Source organism: Girardinichthys multiradiatus, chromosome 5 (genome assembly GCF_021462225.1).
Source record: "Girardinichthys multiradiatus isolate DD_20200921_A chromosome 5, DD_fGirMul_XY1, whole genome shotgun sequence".
Classification (NCBI taxonomy): Eukaryota; Metazoa; Chordata; class Actinopteri; order Cyprinodontiformes; family Goodeidae; genus Girardinichthys; species Girardinichthys multiradiatus.
In genome coordinates, this window is record NC_061798.1 from 46,767,641 (window position 1) to 46,793,467 (window position 25,827).

Consider the following 25,827-nt stretch of genomic DNA (forward strand, 5'->3'; position numbering starts at 1 on the left):
CAGCTTGTCCAAGTTGCTCTTTTTCAATAGAGGTTTGATAATTGCTGTTTTTAGGGCCTGGGGGAAAACACCTGACAAAAGGGATGTGTTTATTATTTGTGTTAAATCAGATGTTATTACAGGCAAAGCTTTCTTAAGAAAAGCTGTGGGTAAAACATCGAGACAGCAGGAAGAAGAGCTTAGTTGCTGTATGATTTCTTCTAGGTTTTTGTAGTTTATTTGGTGAAATTGGGAAATTTTGTCAAAATGAGTTCTAGTTGGAGACAACATTGGTACTGGAGTTGATGTGGATGTGCTGACTGCCCCTCTGATCTAAGATTAAGGCTGTATTAATCTGATTTCACTGTGTTTAAATGCACTCTGGACTCTCTGGACTCTGCCGTTGCCATGGGCAGAGGTCAATGTTTCCAGACTGCAGCGACTCTGGCCCCACAGTAGAAATGCACACCAAAAAAACAGCAGCCAAGATAGATTAAATGTTTTTGGTGGAAACATGTCTTATGGCTTTAGTACATCAACGAACCATTTTCCACAAATGAAGAAAACGTGAACAGTGGTGAACCTTCCCCTTAGTGGTCGTCCTACCAGAATTACTTTAAGAGCATTGACAGCTCATCCAGGAGGTGGCAAAAGAAAAAAGAACAAAACACTGCAGGCCTCACTTGCTGCAGTTAGGGTCAGAGTGCGTGATTAAACAATAAAAAAGAGTCTTTGCAAAAATGGCATCCACAGTAGAGTTCAAATGATATAAAACCTTGTTGAGCAAAAAGAACCCATATCTTCCAAAAAAAAAAAAAAAGGAAAAACCCATCTTGATGGTCCTCAAGACTTTTGGAAAAATATTTTGTCGACTGATGAGACAAAAGTAGAACTTTCTTGAAGATGCACACCTGGTTATATATGAAATAAAACTAACAGCATTTTAGAAAACGCACATGATACCAAGAGCCAAACCTGGCTGTGGTAGTGTGTTGGTCTGGGGCTGCTTTGCTGCTTCAAGGCCCGGATGGCTGACTGTAATTAACAGAACCATGATTTCTGCTGCCTTCCAAAAAAACTATTTTTTGTTAACAAAATCTTGACCTCCTCTGCTTTAACTTCACCCCACGTATATTGCATCGAGTGTCTTCATTCCCTGTGTGTGTGTGTGTGTGTGTGTGTGTGTGTGTGTGTGTGTGTGTGTGTGTGTGTGTGTTTTGTTTCCTGGAGAACAAACGGACAGCTGTACTAGTCAAAGATGAGTCAGTACAGCTGGGGTCTGGGTCACTTACCCACAGCCCACTCACATAGGACAGATGGCTCAGCCAGTTGCATGGTGATGCATCTTACAAGAGAGCGATCAGTTCATCAATAACATCTGAGAAGAATAAAAATTACGTCAATTCACCTTCAAATGATTAATTTAATAGTTTTAAATCTTTGATTGGGAAATTGTTGTCAGTAGGAACTGGTGCTTTTGTGACCTTGGTGCTAATAGAGAAAGTAATCTGTTCACACCCAGGAGTTTAGGGCCATCCCACCATTGTTAACTTCTGAGAACAACTTATTTGATTCGGTTTTCCATAATAGCTCATTTGAAAGCTAAACAAGTCAAGTATTTAACACAGCCGGCTTATTGTAATTTTCTCTGGTTAGACATGTCAATCCAATATGGCTGTTGTGGTTTTAAAACATAGTAAAAGTTACCAGCTTAAATAATTTATGTCCAATTTAAATGGAAAATTTCCCTTTCAACCTTCTACTCAACTTTAATCACCCTCTGCTTTCCAGCATGTGTGACTGACCAAAGCTGTTTTTCCACCTCAGGAAGCCTTTTCCAGGAAGTAGTTTCTTCTATTCACCCCACCCCATCTGCTCCCCCACTCAGAGAGACCAGACATAATTCACATAAACACATAGTAGTAGAAGGCAGATTTCAGATGCAGGGTATTGTGTGTCTCTAACTAAATAAATATTAAGTGCAAGTGTGCGAAGACTATTGACTGCAGTTTCTTTCCTTTTAATTAGATGATTAAATGCTTGTTTTGAGGTTTTATTTCAAGGAAATACGTTTTAGGTGTCTTAGTTAAAACTGATTTTATTTATATTAGCATTGCAGAGCAGCTGAACATTCAGTCATATTTTTATATAGCTTTTTGTTTTCTTCAGTGCAATTAAAGTTAAGTAGTTTGCTAATGTGTACTGCAGGGGAAAACGGCCCCAGGTGGAGCCTCTATTAATGAGGGTTTTTATAAGCATTCATTGAGAAACAAAATTTACTGAAGTCATGTTTTATTTCATGTTAAAGAGCCAACACACCTTTTTGTTTCATATCTAACCTCCCTACTACTGGCCACATATTTCTGACATGTTTCCTCATTTGTCTTTGAAGCCACTAAAGAAGTTAAGTAGCTCAATGTGATGTGATGACTGTATGTTGGCATTAGTGCACTTAAAGACCTTTTAAGCTGCATTAAGCTGCCCAACCCATGAATTAGAACTGGGCTTTTAAGAGCTGTAAAACCGGAGATGGAGAAGCCTGATTAATGTAGAGTGGTTAATTAACGACTGGTTTTAATATTTTTCATTGTCAGTTGTGATTGACTGATTACTGGTTTGTAATTTCTTGATATTTTTAAGCAGTTGCATATTAGTTTTGGACTCCATCATCTTTTCTCTGTTCTAATTTTAATTGACTCGGGCAAATAATGTTGACTTGCATTTCTTTTCCCTCCATATGGGATTGCTGTGATGGATTTTATGCTCTATAACTGGCAAACAACTGCTTGCACAAGTGAGGACCTGGAAATGTACCAGCAGAATCAGCAGTTTATTTTGTTTCTAACTTTTTAAAGACAGTAATAATACCACAACTATTTAAAAAGGATGCACTGTTCTCCGAGCTTCTGTGAAAGACTACCTCTTAGCTACTTCCTACCTCTTGACTGAAGGAATTCCTGTATTTTCTCTTGGTTTCTGGAGACTTTGGTTGCTGTGTTGGCATTTTCAAATGGTAAACTGCAGGAAGACTGCTTTGGTGACTGTGAAGCGTGTTGATTCCCTTCTTACGTAGTTTGTATGAGCTTATCCACTACAGACATCCTAATGGTTCCTTATCCTAAAGACTTAGTTGATGCTTTATTACAGTAAAAACAGTGGTGGTGTGCCTACAGCATAGTTTCATTGCCTGGTATTTGTCTCTTGCAGTTAGGATTGTGCAAGCCAAACACTTTTGGTGAAGTTGACACATGTAAAATCTTTCTTTCTGTCCAAGGCATGACTGAAAGGAACAAAAATGGAGAAAAACAACCAAGTTCTGAACAAGTAAATACCTCTACTTGATTAGAATGATGAAACCAATCTATATATTTGCCTGATGTGTTTTGTTCTCAATTCTCAACTCTCTTTATCAGCTTAATTGTGCATGTAATCCTTTTATTTGATGCAGAGAACAACTTTTAATGAATCCCTAAAATGTTCATTCCTCTTCAGTTTTACCTAATGGCAGAAATACACCTTATGCATGTAGGTTGTTTCCCAAGTACTTGAGTTTTAATTTGCACATTCTGCATGGGTGTTATCCGTCGCCTTCCCAAAGAGCTTGTTTGGCATATTGGACATTTGGCTTGCTATTAGGTATGTATCGTGTTCTGTAATTACAATTAATGACAGCGTTGTCAGGATTGTTACTTTTACTACTTTTCTCTACTGTTGGTTCCATGAAAGCAATGATGAATATCAATACATTTGAAAATATGATTAAATACAGTAACGTTTGCACTTTACTGATAAAAATCACACTTCTTTGTCACTGGTATTTCAAAATTTTAAGTATTTCAAAGAGTACTATTTGTGTTTGAAAGGGCTGCACGGTGGTGTAGTTTGTAGCACTGCAACAAGGTCCTGGGTTCGACTCCCAGCTGGGGGTCTTTCTGCATGGAGTTTGCTTGTTCTCCCCGTGCCTGGAAAATGCCTAGGTCTGAGTTGGAGGGAATTTGTGCAGCTCTGTAGTGTGTTGTAATACATGTTTGTGCACGTGTGGAAGTTAGTGGTGAATGATGGTGTTAGTTGCTGCTCTCTCTCGATTTCTTGCTAGCTGGAGCTCCACAAGATTATCCTTCATGCATATTCTGCTGCCTCTTGTTGATGTATACTTCCTCACTCCGCCTTTTTCAAACTCCAGTGATCTTGGGTCAGGATTCCTCTGACAGCAGCATTACTCCACTCAGTTGGCATCTCCTCTTAGGCCCCCCTCCGCTTCTCTTCTGTCATCATGTCAGCGAGCCCCTCAAAGCTCTTTCTGTCTGTCCGACTTTTTGGATGTGGGACATGGGTGGGATTACAGAGTGGGACATCTTCCTGTGTTTCATCCTATATAGCTTAGAGGAATGGGGTGACGGTCGGATGTTTAGGAAGGGTTGTCAGGCACAGTGGTTATGCCAGGCGAAGGCCCTCCCCATCCCAGTCCAGTATTGTCCCGTGCTGTCTCATTCCCAGCCAGGCGGCCATGAATGTTGGAGTCAAGCTAAAGGGACTTCTGAAAATTTAAAACTTTTGAATTTGATGGTGTGTTTGGTCAGGCTGGAGAGGATATGGATTTGTCCTGCAGTATTTAGGACTGGTTTCTGACTCAGAGCTATTTGGATTGCTAAAATGGAATGAGCATATCTCGAATCAGGACTTCACACTTCATCACGTTCTTGAAATTCTTCATGAGCAGTGACATGAGGTATGCGACGAGACAGAAATACTTATTGTTATCATACTTCGGAAGCTTAAAACTCTCTGGTGCAGCCGTGTTTATTATGTTTACAGTCCTTTTTCAGCTCCTGTTTTCTGAAAAGTTTGATGTAAAACTGAACTGCTGTTAAAAAGTCATGGAGCTTCATTATTTCACAATTTTATTCTGTCATGTTAGTCTTGAGTAACTGTGTAATCCAGTAACTGTTTTCTTGTCAGGGGGGGGGCGTCTCCATGTTACAATGGACATGGAGACGAAAATGAAACAGAAAAAAATAGCAAGAAAGAGAGCAATTGGGTGAAGGAAATACAAGATAACACCTGCAGAAACAGAGGTTTTTGTTTTGCTTTGAAACCAAAACTTTTAAAAACTTTGGTATACCTTGATATCGGTTACTAGCCTATTACTCCCCTTCTGATAATAGCAATAAGAGTCTGATGATGATTTGCAGGAGTACATTGTTGTTGAATTAACATAAGTAACAGAATTTGTACTGATCTTTTAAGTAAATGAACACCCAGATCTCACTTTGTTTATCCAGAGACATGGAGGCTGTGTTCTCCTACAGGGCAAAACTAAACCTGACAACAAACAGAAACACTTCATGTTGTTTGGTTCTTTTTAATCTGGTTTACGTGAGCTTTTAAGGATAAATTGGATTACAGGCCTTGCAATAAGTGATTGCATTTCATGCAAATGTGCTGTGATGCTACATGACCTGATGCAATTTCTGCAGCTGTCCTGGTAACCTGCACAACGTATTGACCGAATGCATCCATATTGTCAAACAGCAAAATACTGTGAGGTGAGAGGAGAAGGGGCTGACCTACCACCCTGGATTTTGTTTTCATTTATTTGATTTTCTTTTATTTTTCATTTAAATCATTTTTTATAGACTTACGTGCTTTTAGTGTTCAGTTCTGATGCTAAATGGATGGCGCAGATCAGTGGTTATTCATAAAGGTTTGTATACATCAGTGTGAGAACAGCCTGTGTGAAAGATACTTTGGTTACAGCACAGTTCATCATCGTAGACCCACTACAGGCTGTAACAGTGTTAGAGACGGTAAAGAAACTTTTGGTGCAGATTTGCTTCAGCTGTTACCTTTGAATGGCTCCAGAGAAAGTGTTGCAGAAAGATTTATGATTATGTTTTGGGTTATAATGTCTTAAAACATGTTTGCGTTTAATAGTTGCAGCTAATTCTGTTTTTCATTTTACTTCTGATTAGGAATATGACACACAACTCTAACCCAGTACATTCTTTGGATTATTCTGTTAAACATTGTTTACATGTGAAATTTATAATTACATTTCTTATTAGAATTTCTAAATTAGAATAAATTTTTCATCATAAATAGGATTTAAAGGATTTTTTAGGATTGTTCTCTTGTATTAAAAATATATCTTTTTAATTACAGTCTCATACTTAGTCAAAATGTCCAGCAATGAATGTACAGATGATGCCATTAAAAAAAAAAGGTTCTGTATTACTAAATTAAATTCAATATAACATTTGTACTGAGGCGCACTCTCTGTTTTACATTTACAATGTCTCACAAAACTATTCATAACACGACATTTTCTCATTAGAAGCACAGATTTTATGATAGAACAACACCAAGTCATTGTGTGATAATTGTGAAGTAGAAGAATGATGTATGATTTTTACATTTTATATCTTTTTTACTAATAAACGTGTGGTGTTAGGACTGCATGATATCAGAAAATCTTCTCATCTGGACTTCATCACTCTTTGACCTTTAGCATTTTAGGCAATGCCATTTGTTTCCAACTGGCTAAATATTACTCTAGCATGAAAATTGCAAGTTTATAACACTTTGAATATATCAGCCAACAATTATTGCAGCCTTATGTGGTTTGCATTTGTATTCAACCCCCTTTACTATAATGTCCCTAAATAAAATCCAGCACAACCTGTTGCCTTCAGAAGACACCTAATTATTACATAATGTCCACGTTAATTTTAGTATAAATCTAGCTATTCTGTGCAAGCCTCAGAGGTTTGTTAGAAAACATTATTGAACGAACAGTATCACAAAGACCAAGGGGCACACCGCAAGCAGGTCAGGGTATTAAGTGGGGTTAGGTTATAAAGCTTGGTAGTGGCAGTATTATGCTGTGGGGAGGTTTTTTGTCAGCAGGGACAGGGAAGCTAGATTGAAGTATGTAATTGAAGAAAAATGTTAGCGGCTAAGAGCGGAGCTGAAGTTCCCTCCGGCAAGACGAGAAACTTAAACATATTGCCAAAGGTCCAATAAAAAGGCTAATATCAAAGCATATCTGTTTGCTAGAATGTCCTAGTCAAAGATCTACTTTAGCTAAATCTACTTTAGAATTGGTGGCTTGAAAATTGTTTTGCAGATATTCTCCATTCAACCTAGCTTTAGCTATATTACAATGATGAATGCATAAAAATATCAGTTCTCTTTCACAGAGCAGTGTATAAACATTTTTATTTTGTGAGGGATTTGAAAAGGAAAATGGTTTAATGACTGCTCAGCAGTTTTGTTGAGCAGACCCAATGCTCTCCATCTTGGGGATGCACGACTTTCCCAGTTGTCAACAATCCTACCCTGGGCAGGCTTGGCCAGGCTGTAACCCAAGCTCCTGATCCTCCTGTTCCCCACGGGGTAACATGAACTAGGATTGCTTTGTCATATGCTGGAGAGAAAGATTCCCTCTCCACACCCACTGTGTGGCCATCAAGGCTGTTTTTGCACATCAGTTTAGCGTTTACAATTAAATTTGATATTGAGGTGGTCATGCCTCAAAGACTGGGTTTAATAGGTTTGACCACATTCAGACTATGTGGGTGTGTTTGTGAGTATACAACGCCTGCAGACCTTTTTATGTGGAATGTTTAAAACATGAACTAAATTTAAGAGTGAATGTCAGTGTCTGATGTGAGTCGTCTTTTTGTGTGCTTACGGTTTAATATCCAAGGCTTTCGCATCTTTATTTTGTTTGCGAAGAGGAAAAGCCTGATGATCTGTCTCAGTGTGGGGCTTGGCCCACTAACAAACAACACGCTGTCGATGGAAAGGAGCTGACAAATGAGAAAAACAAACTAACAACGCTGTTTACACCACCAAATCTTAACACAGCAACGAAACCTCCAGTTAACTTTTTGTTCAGTCCGTAGTCATGCTCATCGTCTATTTGATCTGGATGGAGGTTGTTTATCAGCTGGATCATGTCTATTATTTCTTACCGTATCTGAAATTAATGTTATCCAGTGTATACAATTTTAGCCAACAACGCTTTTAAAGACATTTTCTGAACAGTCTCATCACAGTTCGGGCCGTGTTAAACTTATGCTGGCCCATACTTCCTACTTTGTGGGAAAAATATTCTGTTGCTGCCACAAATGTCCCAAACACTAACAGCTACCGTTAGGAAATCAGTGTTATTTACTGTCATGTCATTTTGTTATGCCTGATCTGTGTATTTCAAGTGCCATGCAGTAACACTCTTCTTCAATAACATCTTTGACCCATCAGGGAAAACTTTGAATTAGACACAGACATTGTAAATATTTTAGTGACCAAGATGTTGAAGCTTACCGAGAGTGGATTGCACACCAAGGCCACGTTCACACTGCAGGACTTGATGTTCAATTCTGATTTTTTTTTTTTTTTGCTGAAATCCGATTGTTTTTGCCTGGTGGTTCACACTACTATTTAATTGTGGCCGCCATCAGACTCGAGTCTGAACTGTTCATAACCCCAAAGGTCGTGAATGCACAGAAGGAGATTAATGGAGTTTTGACGAAAATTCAATCTGGAAGACTAATCGCCACCTATGTGTCTTTTCATTGTGAGTCTTACAGGATTGAATTGACATCACACAGCAGCGCACTGTTTACGGAGGTGAAAATGGATGTCGGTGTCTGTGTATCTTTTAAGCTGTTGAGCAATGGTAGCTGACAATATTATGACCACATCATAACAAGACAAAGAAAAATTTGAATGAAGAGAGCACAACTCTTAACGGCCTCTTGTGGAGCAGTGACTGCTGCTTTTGTAGAGAAGTCTGTGTGGATGCGTAGTCGTAGCCAGGATGTTGGACGTAAAGGTCGGATGAAATGCAACATGGCTGCTCTGACTGCGGACTCTTCGAAAACTATCTGATACATATCTGATTTAGTACCACTTATGAAAGTGGCACAATTCGTATTTTTTTGGAGGTGATAAAATTGGAACTGGGTTGTTCTGACTGCCATGAAAAGGTCACATATGGGTCGCATTTGCCTGTAGTGTGAACGTAGCCTTAGATGGAGAAAAAAGAGAAAAATGTAGCTTTTTGAATTGAAACTAATGCCATCAATGCAACATTCAACAATTAGACCGAAATTGTATTCCTTCTTGATATTGTGCAGCTCTTGCAGTTAAACTAAAAATGTGCCATGATATTTTTAATGTTAACAGTGCGATAACAGACCTAACTACAGTAGCTGAGGCCAAAACTATACACATGCTTTTTAATCTTTCACTGACATTGAGTTGTGCAGATATGAGATGCATTACAGCATTCACTATACTGTAGAACTTAATGTTTCTACATGAAGAACCTGGGTTTCTACTATTGTCCATAAAATGTTTTTAGTGTGTGCAACCTGTGAAGTCATAGATCTGTTCTCCTTTCAGCTGCTTTTCCCCTGTCGGCCGAGTCTAATTTTAAACTTCAGTGAGCTGTGTGCTGCTCTTTATTTTTGCAGAGACTGCAAAATGCATTTGACAGAAAAGAGTCAATTGCCCGTTTCTTTTTATAGATTTAGTTATTCACTCAAGTCAAAGTGGTAGATCAGACTATGTGGCTTTTGTTCTGGATAACCCTGGAACATAGTTCTGGTTGAGGTCCTCTTCCCTCCGGCGCTCCCTATTCTTCAGTGAAGGCATTTTAGCTGGTGGAAAGGGCACACAGACACACAAGCTAGACGAGGATTCAGTGGCTACATGGCCCAAAATAAGCCATTTGGTGATGCTGTGGTAATCCTGGAATGGTGCGATCATTGTAAGAACATGCATATAGCCTTTGACCTAATTTCTGTTGTCACCCTACAGGCATGGAAGAAGCGGTGGTTTATTCTACGCAGTGGCCGAATGACAGGCGACCCAGATGTGCTGGAGTACTACAAGAATGACAGTGCCAAGAAACCCATTCGAGTGATTGATCTGAACTTATGTCAACAAGTATGTTTTAGTTTGTTTTACACAACTTATTAAACTTGGATCACATTAATATTTTCAACATTTTTGTGCAAACCTTAGTCCAAAATCAAATGTGGGACAACACTTGAACAGATTTATTAATTAATGCTTGGTGATGTTTTCCTGAAGCAACGAGCAGTATTTTGTCTTTATGTGAAGTTTGATTAGGAGACTTTGTCAACAGAAGCTGCCGTATACAGTTGCACCTAAAATTATTCAACCCCCACTGCAGTTTAGGTTTACTATCAAAATATACAAACTAGCAACTGTTTGCAATAAACACATTAAGCACAAAATGCCTCTCTTTACTACTGCTGTCGCAACGTGATTCATTCCCTTCATGAGAAGCATTTTAAGCACCTTGAAGTGCATCTTTGTTGCTGTTATGACCTGCTGCAAACATGTTTTTTAGTCAGAAGCCAGCTTCTGGCAGAGTTCCTGAGGAATCTTAGGCCACTCCTCAATGGCAAAAGTCAACAGTGTCATTAATATTCTTGGGTTTATGTCCTGCTACCACCTTTTTAAAATCCCACCGGAGAGTAGAGTTCAGATCAGGCAGCCATAATGAAAACTTCTGCATCTTTGAGGACTTCTTCTTAAACCAAGCCTTGGTGGACATTGAGGTCTGCTTGGGATCTTTCTCTTCTTTCATGGACCAATGATGCCAGAGCTTCAGCTTCCTCTCAGACACATGATGTTTTCTTCCAGGATTTCCTGATTGAATCCATCTTGCTCCCCACACACTGCAAGTTTCCAGTAGAAGCAAAACTTTCCCAGGGCATTACTAAACCACCACCATGCTTCACTTCAGGCATGGTGTTATTTTTACTATATGTATCATTCTTCTTTTGATTTCAGGCATGGCAGCCTTTCAGCATAAACATGCTTTTGCAAGGCAATGACCTCTTCTCTGAAGCTTTTGTACACTTCTCCTGGTTTAGTCATGTTTCTAACATGCAATGAACATTACAGCCAACAGTCCAGGTATTAGAGACTTTCTGTCTCAAGCCCACCTGTTGACTGGCTGCATTCGGTGTGCCTGAGACCACACCCGATTTGCAAATGTGCTCCCTTAGGAACAATTCGGTTCAGGGAGTTGACTGATTTTGAAATTGTTATCAATAAAAGTAGGATTTAGTGCTGTATCTGGATAATAATAGTATAGTAACATTATTTAAACTGTTATTGATTTGTTTACTCCAAAATGACTTAGAAAGTTACCTATAAACTAAAGTTACCTATAGTTACCTATAATTCTTTGGGAAACTTGTACATATATTACTCATTCCTTGACATGAATTTGCACTTAAAGCTCAAACACTTTTTCTAACTGGTGTCAAACGCTGTTCAGCTGGACATCACTCTATGATCCCCTACTGAAGAAAAATCCAAACAGTTGCCATATTTTACTATTCTGAAGTTAAAGAATTTCTAACCGTTTATTATGGACAATATATGTAGATTTTATGAATTTGAATTTAGAGTTGTTATTTGAAAGTTGTTTTAGTTTATAGTGTCTTTGATCATTAATTTCAGTTCATTCCTTCTTTACTAAATGATTCCCAACCATGCTAAACTTGTGATTTTAGGTGGATGCTGGGCTGACATTCAGGAAGAAAGACTTGGAGCACAGTTTCATATTCGACATCAAGACGATTGACCGCGTTTTCTACCTGGTGGCTGACACCGAAGAAGACATGAATAAGTGGGTGCGCAACATCTGCGATATCTGTGGTTTTAACCCTACTGATGAAGGTAAGGATTGCAGTTGGTGTTTTCTTCTGTTGCCAGTAGTTGGAATCAGAACAAGCGATGACCGACAGTCCCGGCTGTTTATTTTTTTTATGTCTGTTAAGAATTTGCGGGTGTTTATCGATACATTCCTTTCACAACATCATTGTTTGGACAAACCTCGTCCATCAACAACTTTAGTTACTTTGAGTCAACATATTGCCATTATTATTGAACATTGTTCATTTAGCCTTTCAGTTGAATTCTTTGTATCTGCTTGCTTATGGTCACATTTTACTCTCCAAATGTCTGGTCCCTGAGAACGAGTTAGGTGAATGAGTTGAATGTGCAGGAAAGTCTCTCTTCAGCACAGTTCTTAGCCAAGGTCTAATGATCCATGTGTGCATTGAGGCTCACATTACTCTTGTTCCCAGTACTGGATAATAAAAGCATTGTGTGCCTGGAGGTCTTGCCGACTTTTCTTTGCTCCAGGCCTTTTATCCGGTTCTCATTCTCCCGTTTGCCGACTCCTTTTTCTCTCTCTTGTCTTTGAGCCAAATTGCAATCTGTGCTATTTGTTCCATGCACTTAGTCGTCTCTCATTTCTCCTCCCCCGCCAGTAAACTGGTGCAAATTTTAGTGTGATTGCCACTAAAAAAGATTGCAGTAGTTCATCCCTTTGAACCTCATTTTAGTAGAAGAATTTACTTTTGAATCTTCACAAATGAGTTACCGATTAAGCTGCTGTAAAGTCAGGTTTTTGTGGCTCGTCTTGCAGATTAACAATCAGATCAGGAGTTATCATTTTTCATTTTCACAATAATTTGAGTTCACTTTTAACCCTTGATGAGAAACCCAACAGCCATTTCAAGGAGAAACACGTTGCAAAGATAAATATTCTTGCAGCTAGGCCTCATTGGCGCTTATGAAAAAGCGTCCTTGGCTCTCTTTCTGCTTGCTTTTCTCTGCATGTGTGACCCAACTCCCACTCGAGTGTGGACAACCTACTTGTAGACAGTTTTGTAGCTGAGCAAATATTGGAGGATAAAACATTCGTTGGGTTCAGAGAACGAAGGCTTACAGTCTGTGTAAAAGTTTTAAATTAATATGCAACAATGACTTTTCTGATTTCCCCCTCTATGAATTCAGTGCTTAAAACTGTATGAGACAAAAAGCAGAAGAAGATGGAAGCAAATAAGATGGAACTGGACGTTCAGGACACTGTTGTGCCTTGTGAAAGTATTCACACCCCCTTTCACGTTTTCCCATGTTCCCACATTTCATCACATTTTCAGACGCCTTCCCTGGCAGTTATAATATCCAAGGTACAGCTACGTTAAACAGTTGCTCTGCTTTATCTCCATTTATCATATAAAACGCGTTATTTGTCGCTGTAACGTGACGAAGTGTGAAAAAAGGGTGAAGGGTTTGAATTCTTTGCAAGGTGCTGTAGAAGACAACTCTGGGACCTTGTTTGAAATGAATAGACAAATGAAGAATGAACAAAATATTTATCAGCCTATCTTGTGCAACAAAACATCAACAGTGAGCTGAAGCAGAAGGTTTTGATAGGAGCTCTGACAACCTTGATGAAATGGTGTGGAACAGTGTTCAGGCTGAGCTTGGATGAATGAAGCTTTTTATTTGAATGCTGTAAATGAAACAAAAGATGTGAATACTTGTTGATGAGGCTTTTTAATGTAAATCCACGGTAACGTCACACTTAGCTTGCGTCTGGCAGCAGCTGTTTGCATCCATGTTCCTCGCCTCGTGCTCGATTTAATGATGTTTTTGCAATGGAGTTTTTATTTTTGTGCGAGCTGTGAAATGATGCGCTTCAGTGCCTTCTCACATTGATTGAGAAGGTGTTAGTTACTCTTTAAGACCTTTGGTTAGAGCTTTTGTTCAGTATTTATATATGATGGGAAGGTAAAGGAATACAGATTAACAGATTGATGCAGTTCAGCCCAAATGGTTCTGTAGATGGCAGTTGTATTAAAAGTAGGTTGCTAGGAAACAGCCTGAGTGGATATTTACTGCCAGCCGATTATTTTACTTTGACTAACTTCATAAGTCACCTGCATGACTTGTTGAGTCTCAATTTACTGCCTCTTCTGCATAATATTGATTTTCTAGAAAGCTTTATTACCTGCCTGAAGCTTCAGAGAAATTGAAATTTCCAATCCCACAATCTTCTTTATTATGGTACTGTCCAAATGCCTAAAAGTCTGACTGAGACTTCCACTATCCAGTCGGTACAATTCGCTCCATTTGAAAAATACAATGCAGTCAAATTTAGATGGTGATGAAATTTGTCAGATTTTCCTCAAATCTTTGAATCTTCTTTGATTTTAATCCCTCTTCCTGAGCAAGCATGTGGAGACAGTGGAGCAGAACAGCTTCTTACTGACAGGAAGAAACTTCAAGGAGAAACAACCTTGGATATAGAGATAGTTCAACTTAAGCTCCATTAAATATATGGATTATTTAATAAAAAGTATTAGGTCTTAAAAATGGCCTCACAGATAAAAACGAGGAGCTGGTTCCTCAGGAGAGTAGCCTGATGCCTGAAAGATCTGCCTCCCATTCTTCTTTTAGAAACTCTAGGGACCACCAAGAAACTTGCAGCCTGAGCGCACAGTTTCGTTTGAAAATGATGGAGCTGAGCCTTTAAGACGAAACTTAATCATTCAGAGTTTCATGTGAAAGAGGAAGGATTTCAAACTCTTACATTAACAGGAAACTGGTGAAGAGAAGCTACAAATGGACAAATATGATCTCTAATGTTTTTTCATCAGTATTTCCGCTGCAGTATTTTAACGGCTTTTAGCTACGTTTACATGCACAAAATTTCACGATTGGATTAAAATGTATTCGGATTAAGAAACAAAAAATAATTACATTGTACTGTTTATATGGACATAAGTAATCGGAATAAAATGGCCGATCGGACTAAAAATGTGTCTTGTAAACTTGCCGATTGGAATATTCTGTTAGCATGTAACCAAAGTGACTAGCCACTCAAGGCGGAAATACGTCACGTTGACGCGGGGTGCCTCACTCAGAATAACTTGATCCTGTCGAGCGTTTAGATGCATGATAATCGGATTGTTGATGGGCATAAACCACCTCTCTCAATCGGATTACAATTTGATTCCGATCCTGCCAATCAGAATATTCTGACTGACTTGTTTACATGACACATTTTTAGTCTGATCGCCCGTTTATTTCGATTCCTTATGTCCATGTAAACGTAGGTTTTTAGGAATTCTGGGGGTAAGTTGTAGACAGTGTTGCTTAATTATTTGGCTTTTCCCCTGACATCAATGCTTTACAATAAGTCTGTAAATAAAAGGCCATCGAGGAGAAACCTACACACTGCTGCTGTCTCAGCAACATGATGGCACCAAGAAATTATACATTTCACTTGGTAATCAAGTTCATATGTTTCAACTGTTTTAAGCCTAGGATATAGCATGACTACACCAGCAACTGTCTACTATATGAATACATTTTGAGTAGGAAACTCAGGCAACCTGTTTTTAAGCAGAAATTTGGCACAGACCCTGTTTAAAGAAGAGTGGAAGGATGCAAAAGATGAAATAAAAGTGCCTAAATTGTTTCAGCCTCCCAACTCCTTTTTAAAGAGTGTAAAATACCTGTTAAATTGGGCATTTTTATTTCTGGACATGTCATTAATGATGAGGTGACCTGCAGAAATGTTATTCATGTGAATAACTGGAATCCTCATAGACCTGTCTGCTGTGACAAATCCTGTGGTAGCTCCATTTCCATTCCGAGTGTAACTATAACAAATTACCCCTCTGGTCCTTTAATTTAGCATTCAAATATTCCTGATGCTGATGTGCAGGCAGCAGGTGCACATAATGTTCTATCAGGAGAAACTATATATTTTACAAATAAAATACATTAAAAACAAATTACCACATTGCTTTGCAGCATGCCGTAGATAAAAGAATAATTTCGGTCCTATTAACTCAGAGTTATGAATTATGGCCATGAAAATACCGGCATTTGTTTTGACAGATCTTGCTATGTAAAATCCTACTGATAGTTTTCCAGGCTATTGGCTGCTATGCTTGGTATTAAATACACGATTTATCCATGTTGGCTTTTTTCTGTCCCGTTTAGTGTTTGTCCCCCAGTAAACTTCACCTTTAAGCGTGAACATTCTCTCAGGAGATTGTTGAACAGCCAAGATGAATATTTGCTGGTGGTTAATTCCAGCCATGTTTCTTTCCTCCTGCAGATGTTCCAAAAAGTGTTCGGCAATCTGGCGCTGTCGTGGACACCCCCCCGCACCCAGCTTTAGGTCATATTGTGGGTCCAGCAGCATCAGTGCTGGGTGGCGTTCCTCCTCCATACCACCCGGTCAGCGTGCGCCACCTAGACTCCCAGTCCAGTTCAGAGGACCCCCAGGATTACCTGTGGCTCGCCAACTGTGAGAGCAAAAAGCCTGAACCCAACAGGTGACAGTGATTTTCTGAATTAAGGCCTAAAATATATGTAATGAGTGTGTGCGTTTGGGCGTGTTACACCGTTAGATTTCCTACACAGTTTGGAAAAGCATGGAAATGTCTGGAATTTGGTTTTTATCGATTTCCAGGTCTGGCTACATTTGGAAAAAAGAAGATTGATTATTAAATGTCTTAATAATTATCACTTAATCCACTGTCTAAAATATTTAAAATCAGAATTTCTTTAAAAAAGTGTTTTGTTTTATTTGCCATATTAAAAATGAAGTTTAACATTTAGCCCTTACTGTGCATTGGTCTCTCTTCATGAGTACAGCAGATGAGCACATTCTCATTCAGTTTTAAGGCATTTTAGGTTTTTAGTCCAGTTCAAATGTTCCTTTTAAACTGTGCATGTAGTCCTTAAACTAAACATGATTTAAGGTGCTTCAGATGCCAAACAAAGCATTAAAACATCAGTTCTTACTGTTTTACACAATGAAACTGTCAAAGATCTGCAATGGATCTATTCTGATTTTAGAAGTTTTAGTATTATAAAAACGGAGCTGATCTAGGGTCACCTGGCAAGAAGGAAACCATGGTGACTGACCAGAAGCTGTGCTGTTTCGTGATTAGTGGAGCATTCCACCTAAAACTCGACTGCCCTACAAACATTTTCATGGGCCAAAAAGGGATTCTCATAGTGCTATCCTACTAGTAAAAACATTTAAATTAATTTTATTACATAATCTAATTACTTTGAATTAAATTACGAATGCAGCAAGTATTCCCACTGCTGCATTAAATTATGTAACAGTGATTTTTAGCTATAGCAAGGATCTCTATACTATTTATATATTTTGATTTTAACACATAGACTGAAGCAAAATATAGAATGAACTTTTATGTTATATATAATCTTTAGTATTAGGTTTTAAGTGCTCATAGGCGGTCTGCTTAAGTAACCAGCCTGCAGTCAGCTGTTAAAAGCTGCTTGTAGCTTAGCAACTGTTGTTTTAAAACATTGTTACTCCGATACGAGATATTTGTGCCACTCCTTTGGTTTCACTGTGTTTGCTTTTTGGATTGAAAATATTTCCAAACATCCACATTTGTCATTCTTGTAAGCGATGAAAAAATGTATTGGCCTGCTTTCAGTCAGCTGACCTGCAGTGTGCAACAAGTGGGGGAAGGGCATTTTGTTTATTTATGACACCTATTTTAATTGTTATTTTATTGGTTTTCTGTACAGTGCTTTGTGATGGTTTTATCTGAGAAAGACGCTTAACAAATAAACTTTACTTACTTACTTTCTCTTTAAAGGAGGCCTTAAACCTTAGGGACAGTGTGATGGACCTTCTTGAAACCTTCACAGCATAACTGACCCTTGCCTTGTCCAGAATAATTTAAAAAGGAAGGAAATATCTATCATAGCATTATAATATGAAAAATGAGTCCGAACCCTGCCCTGTGACGTTTTCTATGTACAGTTGTCTTACCCATTTCTACATTTTGTGTTTTTTAACTATGCTGCTGCTCCCCTTGTCCCTGCTGTATGGTGTTTGTAGCTCCGTGGAGCGTCAGTCTCCATTGGAGGGGTGTCAGGAGTATTTGCTTCTGGAGGAGTGTGAGAGCAGGACTCTACCTCCACAGTCTAGTCTGTGAGTGGCCAGAAACCCAACTGGACCTGCCTGCCTGTGTGGAGTGTTGAACTTGCTGTGAATCACAGAATGCAAGCACTTTATTCAACACTGCTGCAGAGGGACAACAGCCTGAATGTAAATGGGGAATATTAATGCAGATTTGAAATGTTGGACTTTTGTCTTTGTGTTTTTAACCCTCTTTAGATTAAAATGTTCTTAACCTACATTGATTTTGCTTTTGCCTGCATCTTAAACTGCCCAGGGCTTTTTAAATATTTTTTCTCACTGTGTGATGCACTAAGTAATACTAATATAATTGAAGTAGCTAAAAATGTCTTAAAGAAGCGATGATTAAATTTAGCTTGGTTATTAACTCTGTCAGAGTGGTGGGAAGGATTCCTGTGACTGTGTTGGTTTTCTGCTCCTCTGAATGAAGTGTGTTGTTCTCAGAGCCCATGTCGAGTGCTCCAAGTCTACATCTTCAGAGACGGACCTGAATGACAACCTCCCATCCCACCGCACGCCTACATCCGCCACTTCCTTAACCAAACACACCTCGCACAATGGCTTCTTCCCACAGCACCAACCTCCAGCTTCCGCTCCATCCTTCTACGACTCGCCTCCCTCACGCGGTGCCTCACTGTCATCTGATGCCGGCATCTACCACCTCCCTCGCAGCTACTCGCAGGACACCGTGCTGCTTCCGAAGTCAGCCACCTCCCCTCCGTCCAACCCAGACGGTGGGGACGCGTCTGAACTTTATGTCTTCAACACACCTTCGAGAAACACATCATGCGTGGAGACGCACATGCGAAATCTTTCCATCAGTTACGACATCCCACCCACTCCTGGCACTAACTCAACCTACCAGGTTCCCCGCACATTGTCATCGTCGACGGGGGTAGGAGCCCCGGAGAGTGGGGGGGATGTCATTCCCCCTCCCAGACCACCCAAACCTTCACTCAGCTCCACCTCAGGGCTTCCACCTCCCCCGGCTGAGCGCTCACCTACGGACACCTACTGTGTGCCCCGCTCAGCCTCAGAGACGGACGGAAACTACTGCGTGCCGACCAGCGCCGGGAACAAGGCTTTACGCAGCAACACCATCGGCACTATGGACTGTTCACGGCTCCGCAAAGGTTTGTGCTGAAGGGATAGTACTGTAAAAGTTTCCACTCCCCTAAACCTTTCCGCATTCAGATATTTGACTTTTGGGATTTTATGTAACAGACCAACACTGAGTAGCACATAGTTGGTAAGCAGAAATTAAAATGATACATGGCTTTTAACGTCATTTTTGTGTGTCGTGCGCTTGTTTTCAGATCTCGATTCCAATACCCCTAAATAAATTCCAGTACAACCAGCTTCCGTTAGACGTCACTTAATCAGTAAATACAGTTCACTTGTGTGTAATTTAATTTCAGTATAAATCCAGCTGTTATTTGACGACCTCCGAGGTTTGTTAGTGAGCAACAGGTCAAGGAGAAAGTAGTGTTCAAAGCAGTGTTAGAGAGCCAGCCAAGAGACTTATGGCAAATTGTTGATGGCAGTATCATGCTGTGGGGATGATTTTTTCCATGTAGAGGTCACAACACACACCAAAACTAACCCTGCATTTGTCAGAAAATGTCTGTTTCACATCCTGAAAGCACCAACTCCGTGATAGAACATGATGGTGGCAGCATCGTGATGTAGGGGTGCTTTTGTTTTTTAGCAGGGGCAGGAAAGTTGACCAGAGTTGATGGGAGGATTCATTGAACCCGGTACAGGAAGAAAACCTGTAAGTGGCTGCAAAAAACTTGCGACTGGGGCAAAGGGTCACCGGTAACAAAGATTTGTGGCAAGACTTGAAACGTGAAGTTTACAAATGATCTCCATCTAACATGACTAAACTTGACCTATTTTGCAAAGAAGAATGGGCAAAATTGTAGGTAATTTCTGTAGCAAAGCTGGCAGAGACGTAGCCTAAAAGACTTGCAGCTGCAATTGTCACAAAAAGTAATATTAACTCTTTGAAATGCCAAATCAAGTGAAAATCTTGCTCATTCTGCCAGAGAGCTAAACATGGCTCGTCATTGGATCTTACAACCGGATAATAATCTAAAACGTATGGCCAGATCAACACGGAGATGATTCACCAGAAATAAAATGATCTTTCTCCCATCTCAGTCCCCCAGACCTGAATCCTGTAGAAAACCTGTGGCGGGAGCATTAGAGAAGGATGCAGGACTCTGGGATCTAGGGAGGTTATGCAAAGAGGAATGGTGAGATATTTGTCACCTTGGATGCTCCAGCTTTGGAAAATGTCATGGGAGATTATTCTTCTATTGGCAAAATGCGGTTTGCAAAGTATTCCCAGCAGGTGTCCCAATAACTGTGGCACTGGTGAGTCTGTGAAAAGTGAATAACATAGATTTCTTTCAGACTGAATTTATTTCTCCAAATTACATGTTGGATTTATCTAAAATGTTCAGAGAGAGAGATTGTGTTGCTGCATTGTAATTTTTTATGGGTTTTTTACACATTTTCACTTGAAAGAAAATAATAGAAACAGACCCTTCTTAAAATGTTTGTGTTCACTTCTTCAGTACAGTCACTCTATAGTTGTCATTCTTTGCAGCTTACCGACTTGGTTGTCTTTTAAGCTCTTCCTGACTAAAAAACATGGGTATGGCTAATGCTATGTTTAATGCCTTGACAGATGACTAATAATAGACATGTGTTATACTTATTTTTATTATTTGTTTTCAGATTTTGGATCCCAGGACTTCTACGACATTCCCAGATCATTCCCCTCAGACAAAAGTTGTTCGTTTGACTTCAATGAAAGCTTCAACAGCTACTTTGTAAGTGTTTCTTTTAAGAGCTGCTTGTTTATCACACTTTTACAGACACTTCAGGTAGCAGCAAAACCATTCAAGACCCAATTATGAGACACACACGGCAAAAACGCATCAGCTAACACAATGTATTCAACTTTTTTTCATGGCTTGTGTGTTACTTTGTAATATTAGTGCTGCCCAAGGTCTCAGTCATACCAAAATAGTCCAACAATAACAATGAAGTGATGGTAAAAAAGGTTGCAAACTAATATGACCTGCTTGTTTTTGAAGTGGTAAAAGGATATCCTTCTAAAACTGTCAGTTCAAAAGCCAAATACTGGCAAACCCGGCTGTTAGGTATTGGACCTACAGGTACACACAAAGCCTTCAGCATGCAAACAGCATAATCTTGATGGAGCTGTCTGAGTAATAACTTCTGCCTTGGTGACAGAGAGGAGTCGGATTAATAAGAAGTGAATTATTGATTGCCTACAGTTAGGATTTATTTATCAAGCCAAGGTTATTATAGTTCATACATCATCCTTACCGAAGACTAATATCATAAATTACAAAAAGGAGGCACTTGAAAACTGTCAGCATCTTGTGTTGACTTATTAGAATAGAAGCAAAATCCTTACTTGAAGCTGCAAGCCTACCAAAACATGGCTGTCCACCTAAACTGACAGGCCTGACAAGGAGAGCATTAATGAGAATCAGCCGAGAGGTCCATGGCAATACGGCCAATGGTAAATCAGTCAAAAGGGTCTGGAGGAGCTTCAGAGATCCTTAGGTCAGGTTGGAGAATCTGTTAATAGTACAGCTATTAGTCGTGCGCTCCATAGGAAAGCAATGTTTGTGTAAAGAACGCAGGATTTTGAAGGATTTCTGCCAACCAGTCCCAAAACTTGTTACCCTCTAACCCCCCAGCAGGTGCTTTAGGTCCATGCTGACCAGGAGCAACACATCTGTCTCTACTAAACTCAACACTGCGTTGACACCCCCACTTAATACCTTTGCCTTGTTCTTGTGACAGTATTGGTGACAACGTAGTCTAATCAAACCTAATTAATCTTTACTTTTATTGAGTGGAAAGAACTAAGCCACCACTGAAGGAAAGCCATAAAAAGCCCTGTATGGAGTCCACAATGCCCATGAACAGGTGTTCCAGCCCAGGGCAGTTTGACTGTAGTCCACAGTGTCTCTGCATTTCTTGGTTTTCCCCAGAAACCGTATTTTATATGTTACGCCATGAGTTTTCTATTGGGGACTGGGCTGAACACTTCGTAGTGGTCTTGCTAGCCTGAAACCAAGATGCTGCTAATTTACTGATGTTTTGGTTGATGCCTTAATGAAACACACATTTCAAAGGCATTTCCTCTGATGCATAAGATGAAGCATTCTGTACTCAAACCGATCCATGATCCCTGAGATATAGGATAAACGGATAAACACCAATGTATGAAAACACCAGCATACCATTATGCCTGAGTCGCCATGTTCAGCAGTGTTCTGTGGCTTGAATCCCCTGTTTTGGGGTCAATTAACAAACTGTCCTCGGCCCCTGAATCTTCCATACAGTTTATGGATTAAGCTGTTGCACCTTTTCTCTTTGGGCCAGTTAATACACTCTTTGCCAACCTGTAACCTTTTCAGCTATTATTGTTTTTCTACAACAATCTGACTTTGTGGGGGATTCTTTAACTTTTACAGGACTCACAGGTAACTGTGAGCTGTTCATTGGTAAGTATTTGCCATTTAGGCTATTCTTTGAGCCATTGGAGTGTTAACTTCCTGTTTCCATCCACGTCTGTCTGGTTTTGGTTTCTATTCTAAATCATTTGAGATCATTTTAACTGGGCAGTCAATCATTTTCTGCTGTTTTTAAAGTTTTCCCCCCTGAAATCAACGTTTTGATCAAAGAACGCTGAATCTTGTTCTTTCACAGGTTGACTTCACTGATTCTAAACACAAATTATTCAGTTACACAGAATCAGGAAGAAAGCATGTCATGATTGTTGAGGCTATGGATTTTCTGCTGCATGTTGAAATATCTTTACTACTAAAGGCAGTGATTGATCTAGTTCAGTTGGATGGCGGTTATTTTAAAAACAACTGTATAAATGACTGAAATAATCGGCTACTGATGCTCTTATTTTATAATTAGAGAGGTAGCAGGTTCTCTCCACTGTTTGTTTACCTTTGATTGCTTTGACACGAGTTATGAAGCAGTCATATTCGCATGTCTTTGTTTCAAAAGCACACCTGTTCTCTGCTCCTCAGAAGAACAAAGGAATGATGCCAGTGAGCAGCCACTCTATGGAAGAGGTCGAGCAGAACTACGTCCCCATGAGCGTCAACTCCCCGTCGCATCACCACTCGGGCAGTTTGCCGGAGCCGATGAACGATACGAACTATGTGCCCATGACTCCTAGCACCATGGAGTTCTCCTCCCTGGGAAAACAGGTCCCCCCTCCCGCCCACATGGGCTTCCGCTCAAGTCCAAAGACCCCTCCCCGCCGGCCATTGCTCAACGAGTTCCAGCCGCCACCCGTGGACCGAAACCTCAAGCCTGATCGTAAAGGTGAGACCTCAGCATGTGTGCATGTTGTGGGTGTGATTTGTTCGGTTAGTGTTCTGTATGTTGTTGCTTCACGTCACTGTTGCTTTCCAGTAAGCTGTTTTTTTTAAACTAACACTGCGGTAATGCCTTGTCTCACACTCGGCTGCTGGTTCATGGTCACAGAACTAAATCTCACCCTCTGTAAAGTCTTTTTTGTTCTGCAGATGTCATTAGTAGAAAGAAAATGCCTCACTTTGTGTGTCTGGTTTATTAAATACCACATTCTTCTTCTCCATGCATGTCCCTGAGCAAGCTGGTCCATTCGTTTCCTGCCTGCCATAACTTTTTAATAAAGTTTTAACCCCTTGTCAAAGGCTCAATACACTCAAGATTCTGATAGACCTTGCCAGGCCTTTTTAGAGGGCTTGTCATAATGCCATGGAGAGACCAAAGACTGGAGAGATCACCTCTGTCCTCTTTTGTTCCCATTTTTTCAATGGAGTCCTTTGATTAAAGACCTGGTAGTGAAGGGGATTCTGAATCTGGGAACAATAAAGAAGAGAGCAGTGAGGAGGGAAAAGAGAGAAAGTGAATTGAAGATTGAAAGAACATCACACAGGCCTAATCAAAGGCCATGGCTCTAATTGTCACAGCAGAAAATTAGGCCGGTTCAGGCCTGCTAACGCTTCCCAATTAGGAGTTTTCACTTTCTTATGCCCTTTGAGCCAGACAGCCCAACACTTCACATGAGGATATCTAGAAATATGGCATGGTAAAGTAATTAAGAGGAATAGTTGTTTATGCTCCAAATTTATATTTCAATTCAGCTGCTGAGATGATTTTACTGAAAATACAACATTTAGACTTAAAATTTGATACAAGGTAAATATTTTAGGTTACAATTAACTTATTTTCCTGCAGACATCTCAGAAAAGATCATACAAATAAGAGCTTAAACACAGAGCATATTGCCAGAAGAAATGTACAAACTTTCATAAATGAAAACTAGCATTTAAAAAGCAACGTTTCTGAGTAAGCGGTAAATACTGAGACATTCTTTCAGTGTTTCTTTGTTTAAAAACACAAAAATAAAATGCATTTGGAAACTTTTACAAAATTCAGTTATAATTATACATTTGTCTTGGTTCCTCCACCACTGTGTCAATGTGTAAAAGAAATGACATAAAGTTACAGCATCAAAACCAAACTCATTTATTTTTAAGCTGAGTATTTGAAACTTATTATCTAGCTGTTACTGACTTTAAATTTCATGTCATTTCTAATCTCACTTCAAATCCTTAGTTTTTCAAAATATTTTCAGCTGAAGAATGTTATATTACTGTCAACCTGTGATATTTTTACTGAGCCATGCCTAGTAGTAGTCCATGACTTCTTGTTTCCCTGGGGTATGAATATGATGTGACACAGAGGACTTTTTACTCATAGCTACTCCTCAGAATGGGAAAGACAAGACAACATGGCATTATAGTAAGGCAGATTATTTGTTGATCTTTGCAAATGAGAAATTGGCTCCAAGAAAAGAGCTACACTTAAACGTGTCCGTACTCTTTAAGAGTCCAAACAGCTGAAACTGTGACAAACGAGGCAAGACAGGGACCCATATTTATCTTACCACCATGCACAGAGGGGAGGATGGTAAAGAAGGTAAAACAAACCCCTGGACTGCAGCAAAGAGTGGCATTTTAAGGCTTGTATACACAGGTTAGCCTGGGGGGGAAATGATAGGAAATGATAGCTTCGGGTGCTGTCATCAGATGACGGATTTAAACTGTATTCCTGTTTACAGAGCAGTAAATTTCTAATATTAATAGAAATTCTGAAACTTTAAACATTATGCATATTACACATGAAGATAGAACAAGTAAATTCTGATGCATTTATACTTCAGTCTTTTTTAAATAGAAGGTATGGATGAATTTTTAGAGCATGAAAAATCCCCACCTATCATTTTTATTCATCCTCAGTGCCCTTTTTTTCTCCAAGGATTCAGCAGGTTCATTCAATACCAGCATTATTTTTATGGGATGCCATTTAAAACATTTGAAATTGCAGCACTGTGTAAAATTCCCCCTGCAGGAAACTGTTCTGATCAGTGTGTTTAAGTAAAACCCTCGTAGTTTCCTAAAATGTTTCACTCTGCTGCAGATTTGTGTGTGTTTTTCTTTTCACCATAACCTGATTTGTCAGCGTACTCTTCCACACAGCTAATCGTGCATGCACAACTGTGATGTCAGTCTTTGTGTGGGAAGCCGTGTTGCATGGAGTGAGGTGCATGTTGGGCAGTTTGGTCCCACTGTTGTCATGACAATACCTCTCTTGATTTGTGCTGCTGGTAAATAAATATAAAATGAATAAAAGGTTGTAGGTGAGGGCATAGCTTCACTGTGCAGCAAAGTCATGTCTTTTGCTTTGCATGGCCGAGCAATTCTTACTTTAGGGCTTAACTGTTGTAATCACCCCACTTTTTTTTTTTTTTTTATAATAAGCAGTCTTCTTTCACCAATCAGGTCAGAGTCCTAAAATAATAAGAGCAAAGGTTGTCGGTTTAGAGCGAACCGACTCTCAAACCGTAGGTGAATTCCCGAGGGGACGACGCAAGGGTATGTACACCCCACCGAACT

The 25,827-nt window shown here is 39.6% G+C and overlaps 1 protein-coding gene across 14 annotated transcripts in view; it reads left to right on the top strand.

Moving 5' to 3' along the window:
* gab1 (GRB2-associated binding protein 1) overlaps positions 1-25,827 on the top strand; it is a 75,993-nt gene that overhangs the window by 41,399 nt on the left and 8,767 nt on the right. For 6 of the 14 annotated variants that reach the window (XM_047365008.1, XM_047364997.1, XM_047364995.1 and 3 more), the window contains 9 exons: positions 9,808-9,936; positions 11,544-11,709; positions 15,956-16,175; positions 17,729-17,821; positions 18,254-18,942; positions 20,555-20,649; positions 22,336-22,365; positions 22,906-23,206; positions 25,714-25,806. In XM_047365008.1, the coding sequence (XP_047220964.1) occupies positions 9,808-9,936; positions 11,544-11,709; positions 15,956-16,175; positions 17,729-17,821; positions 18,254-18,942; positions 20,555-20,649; positions 22,336-22,365; positions 22,906-23,206; positions 25,714-25,806 (1,816 nt within the window). The remainder of the gene's footprint in view (positions 1-9,807; positions 9,937-11,543; positions 11,710-15,955; positions 16,176-17,728; positions 17,822-18,253; positions 18,943-20,554; positions 20,650-22,335; positions 22,366-22,905; positions 23,207-25,713; positions 25,807-25,827) is intronic. The other 8 variants (XM_047365009.1, XM_047365006.1, XM_047364999.1 and 5 more) reach the window with 6 other exon arrangements.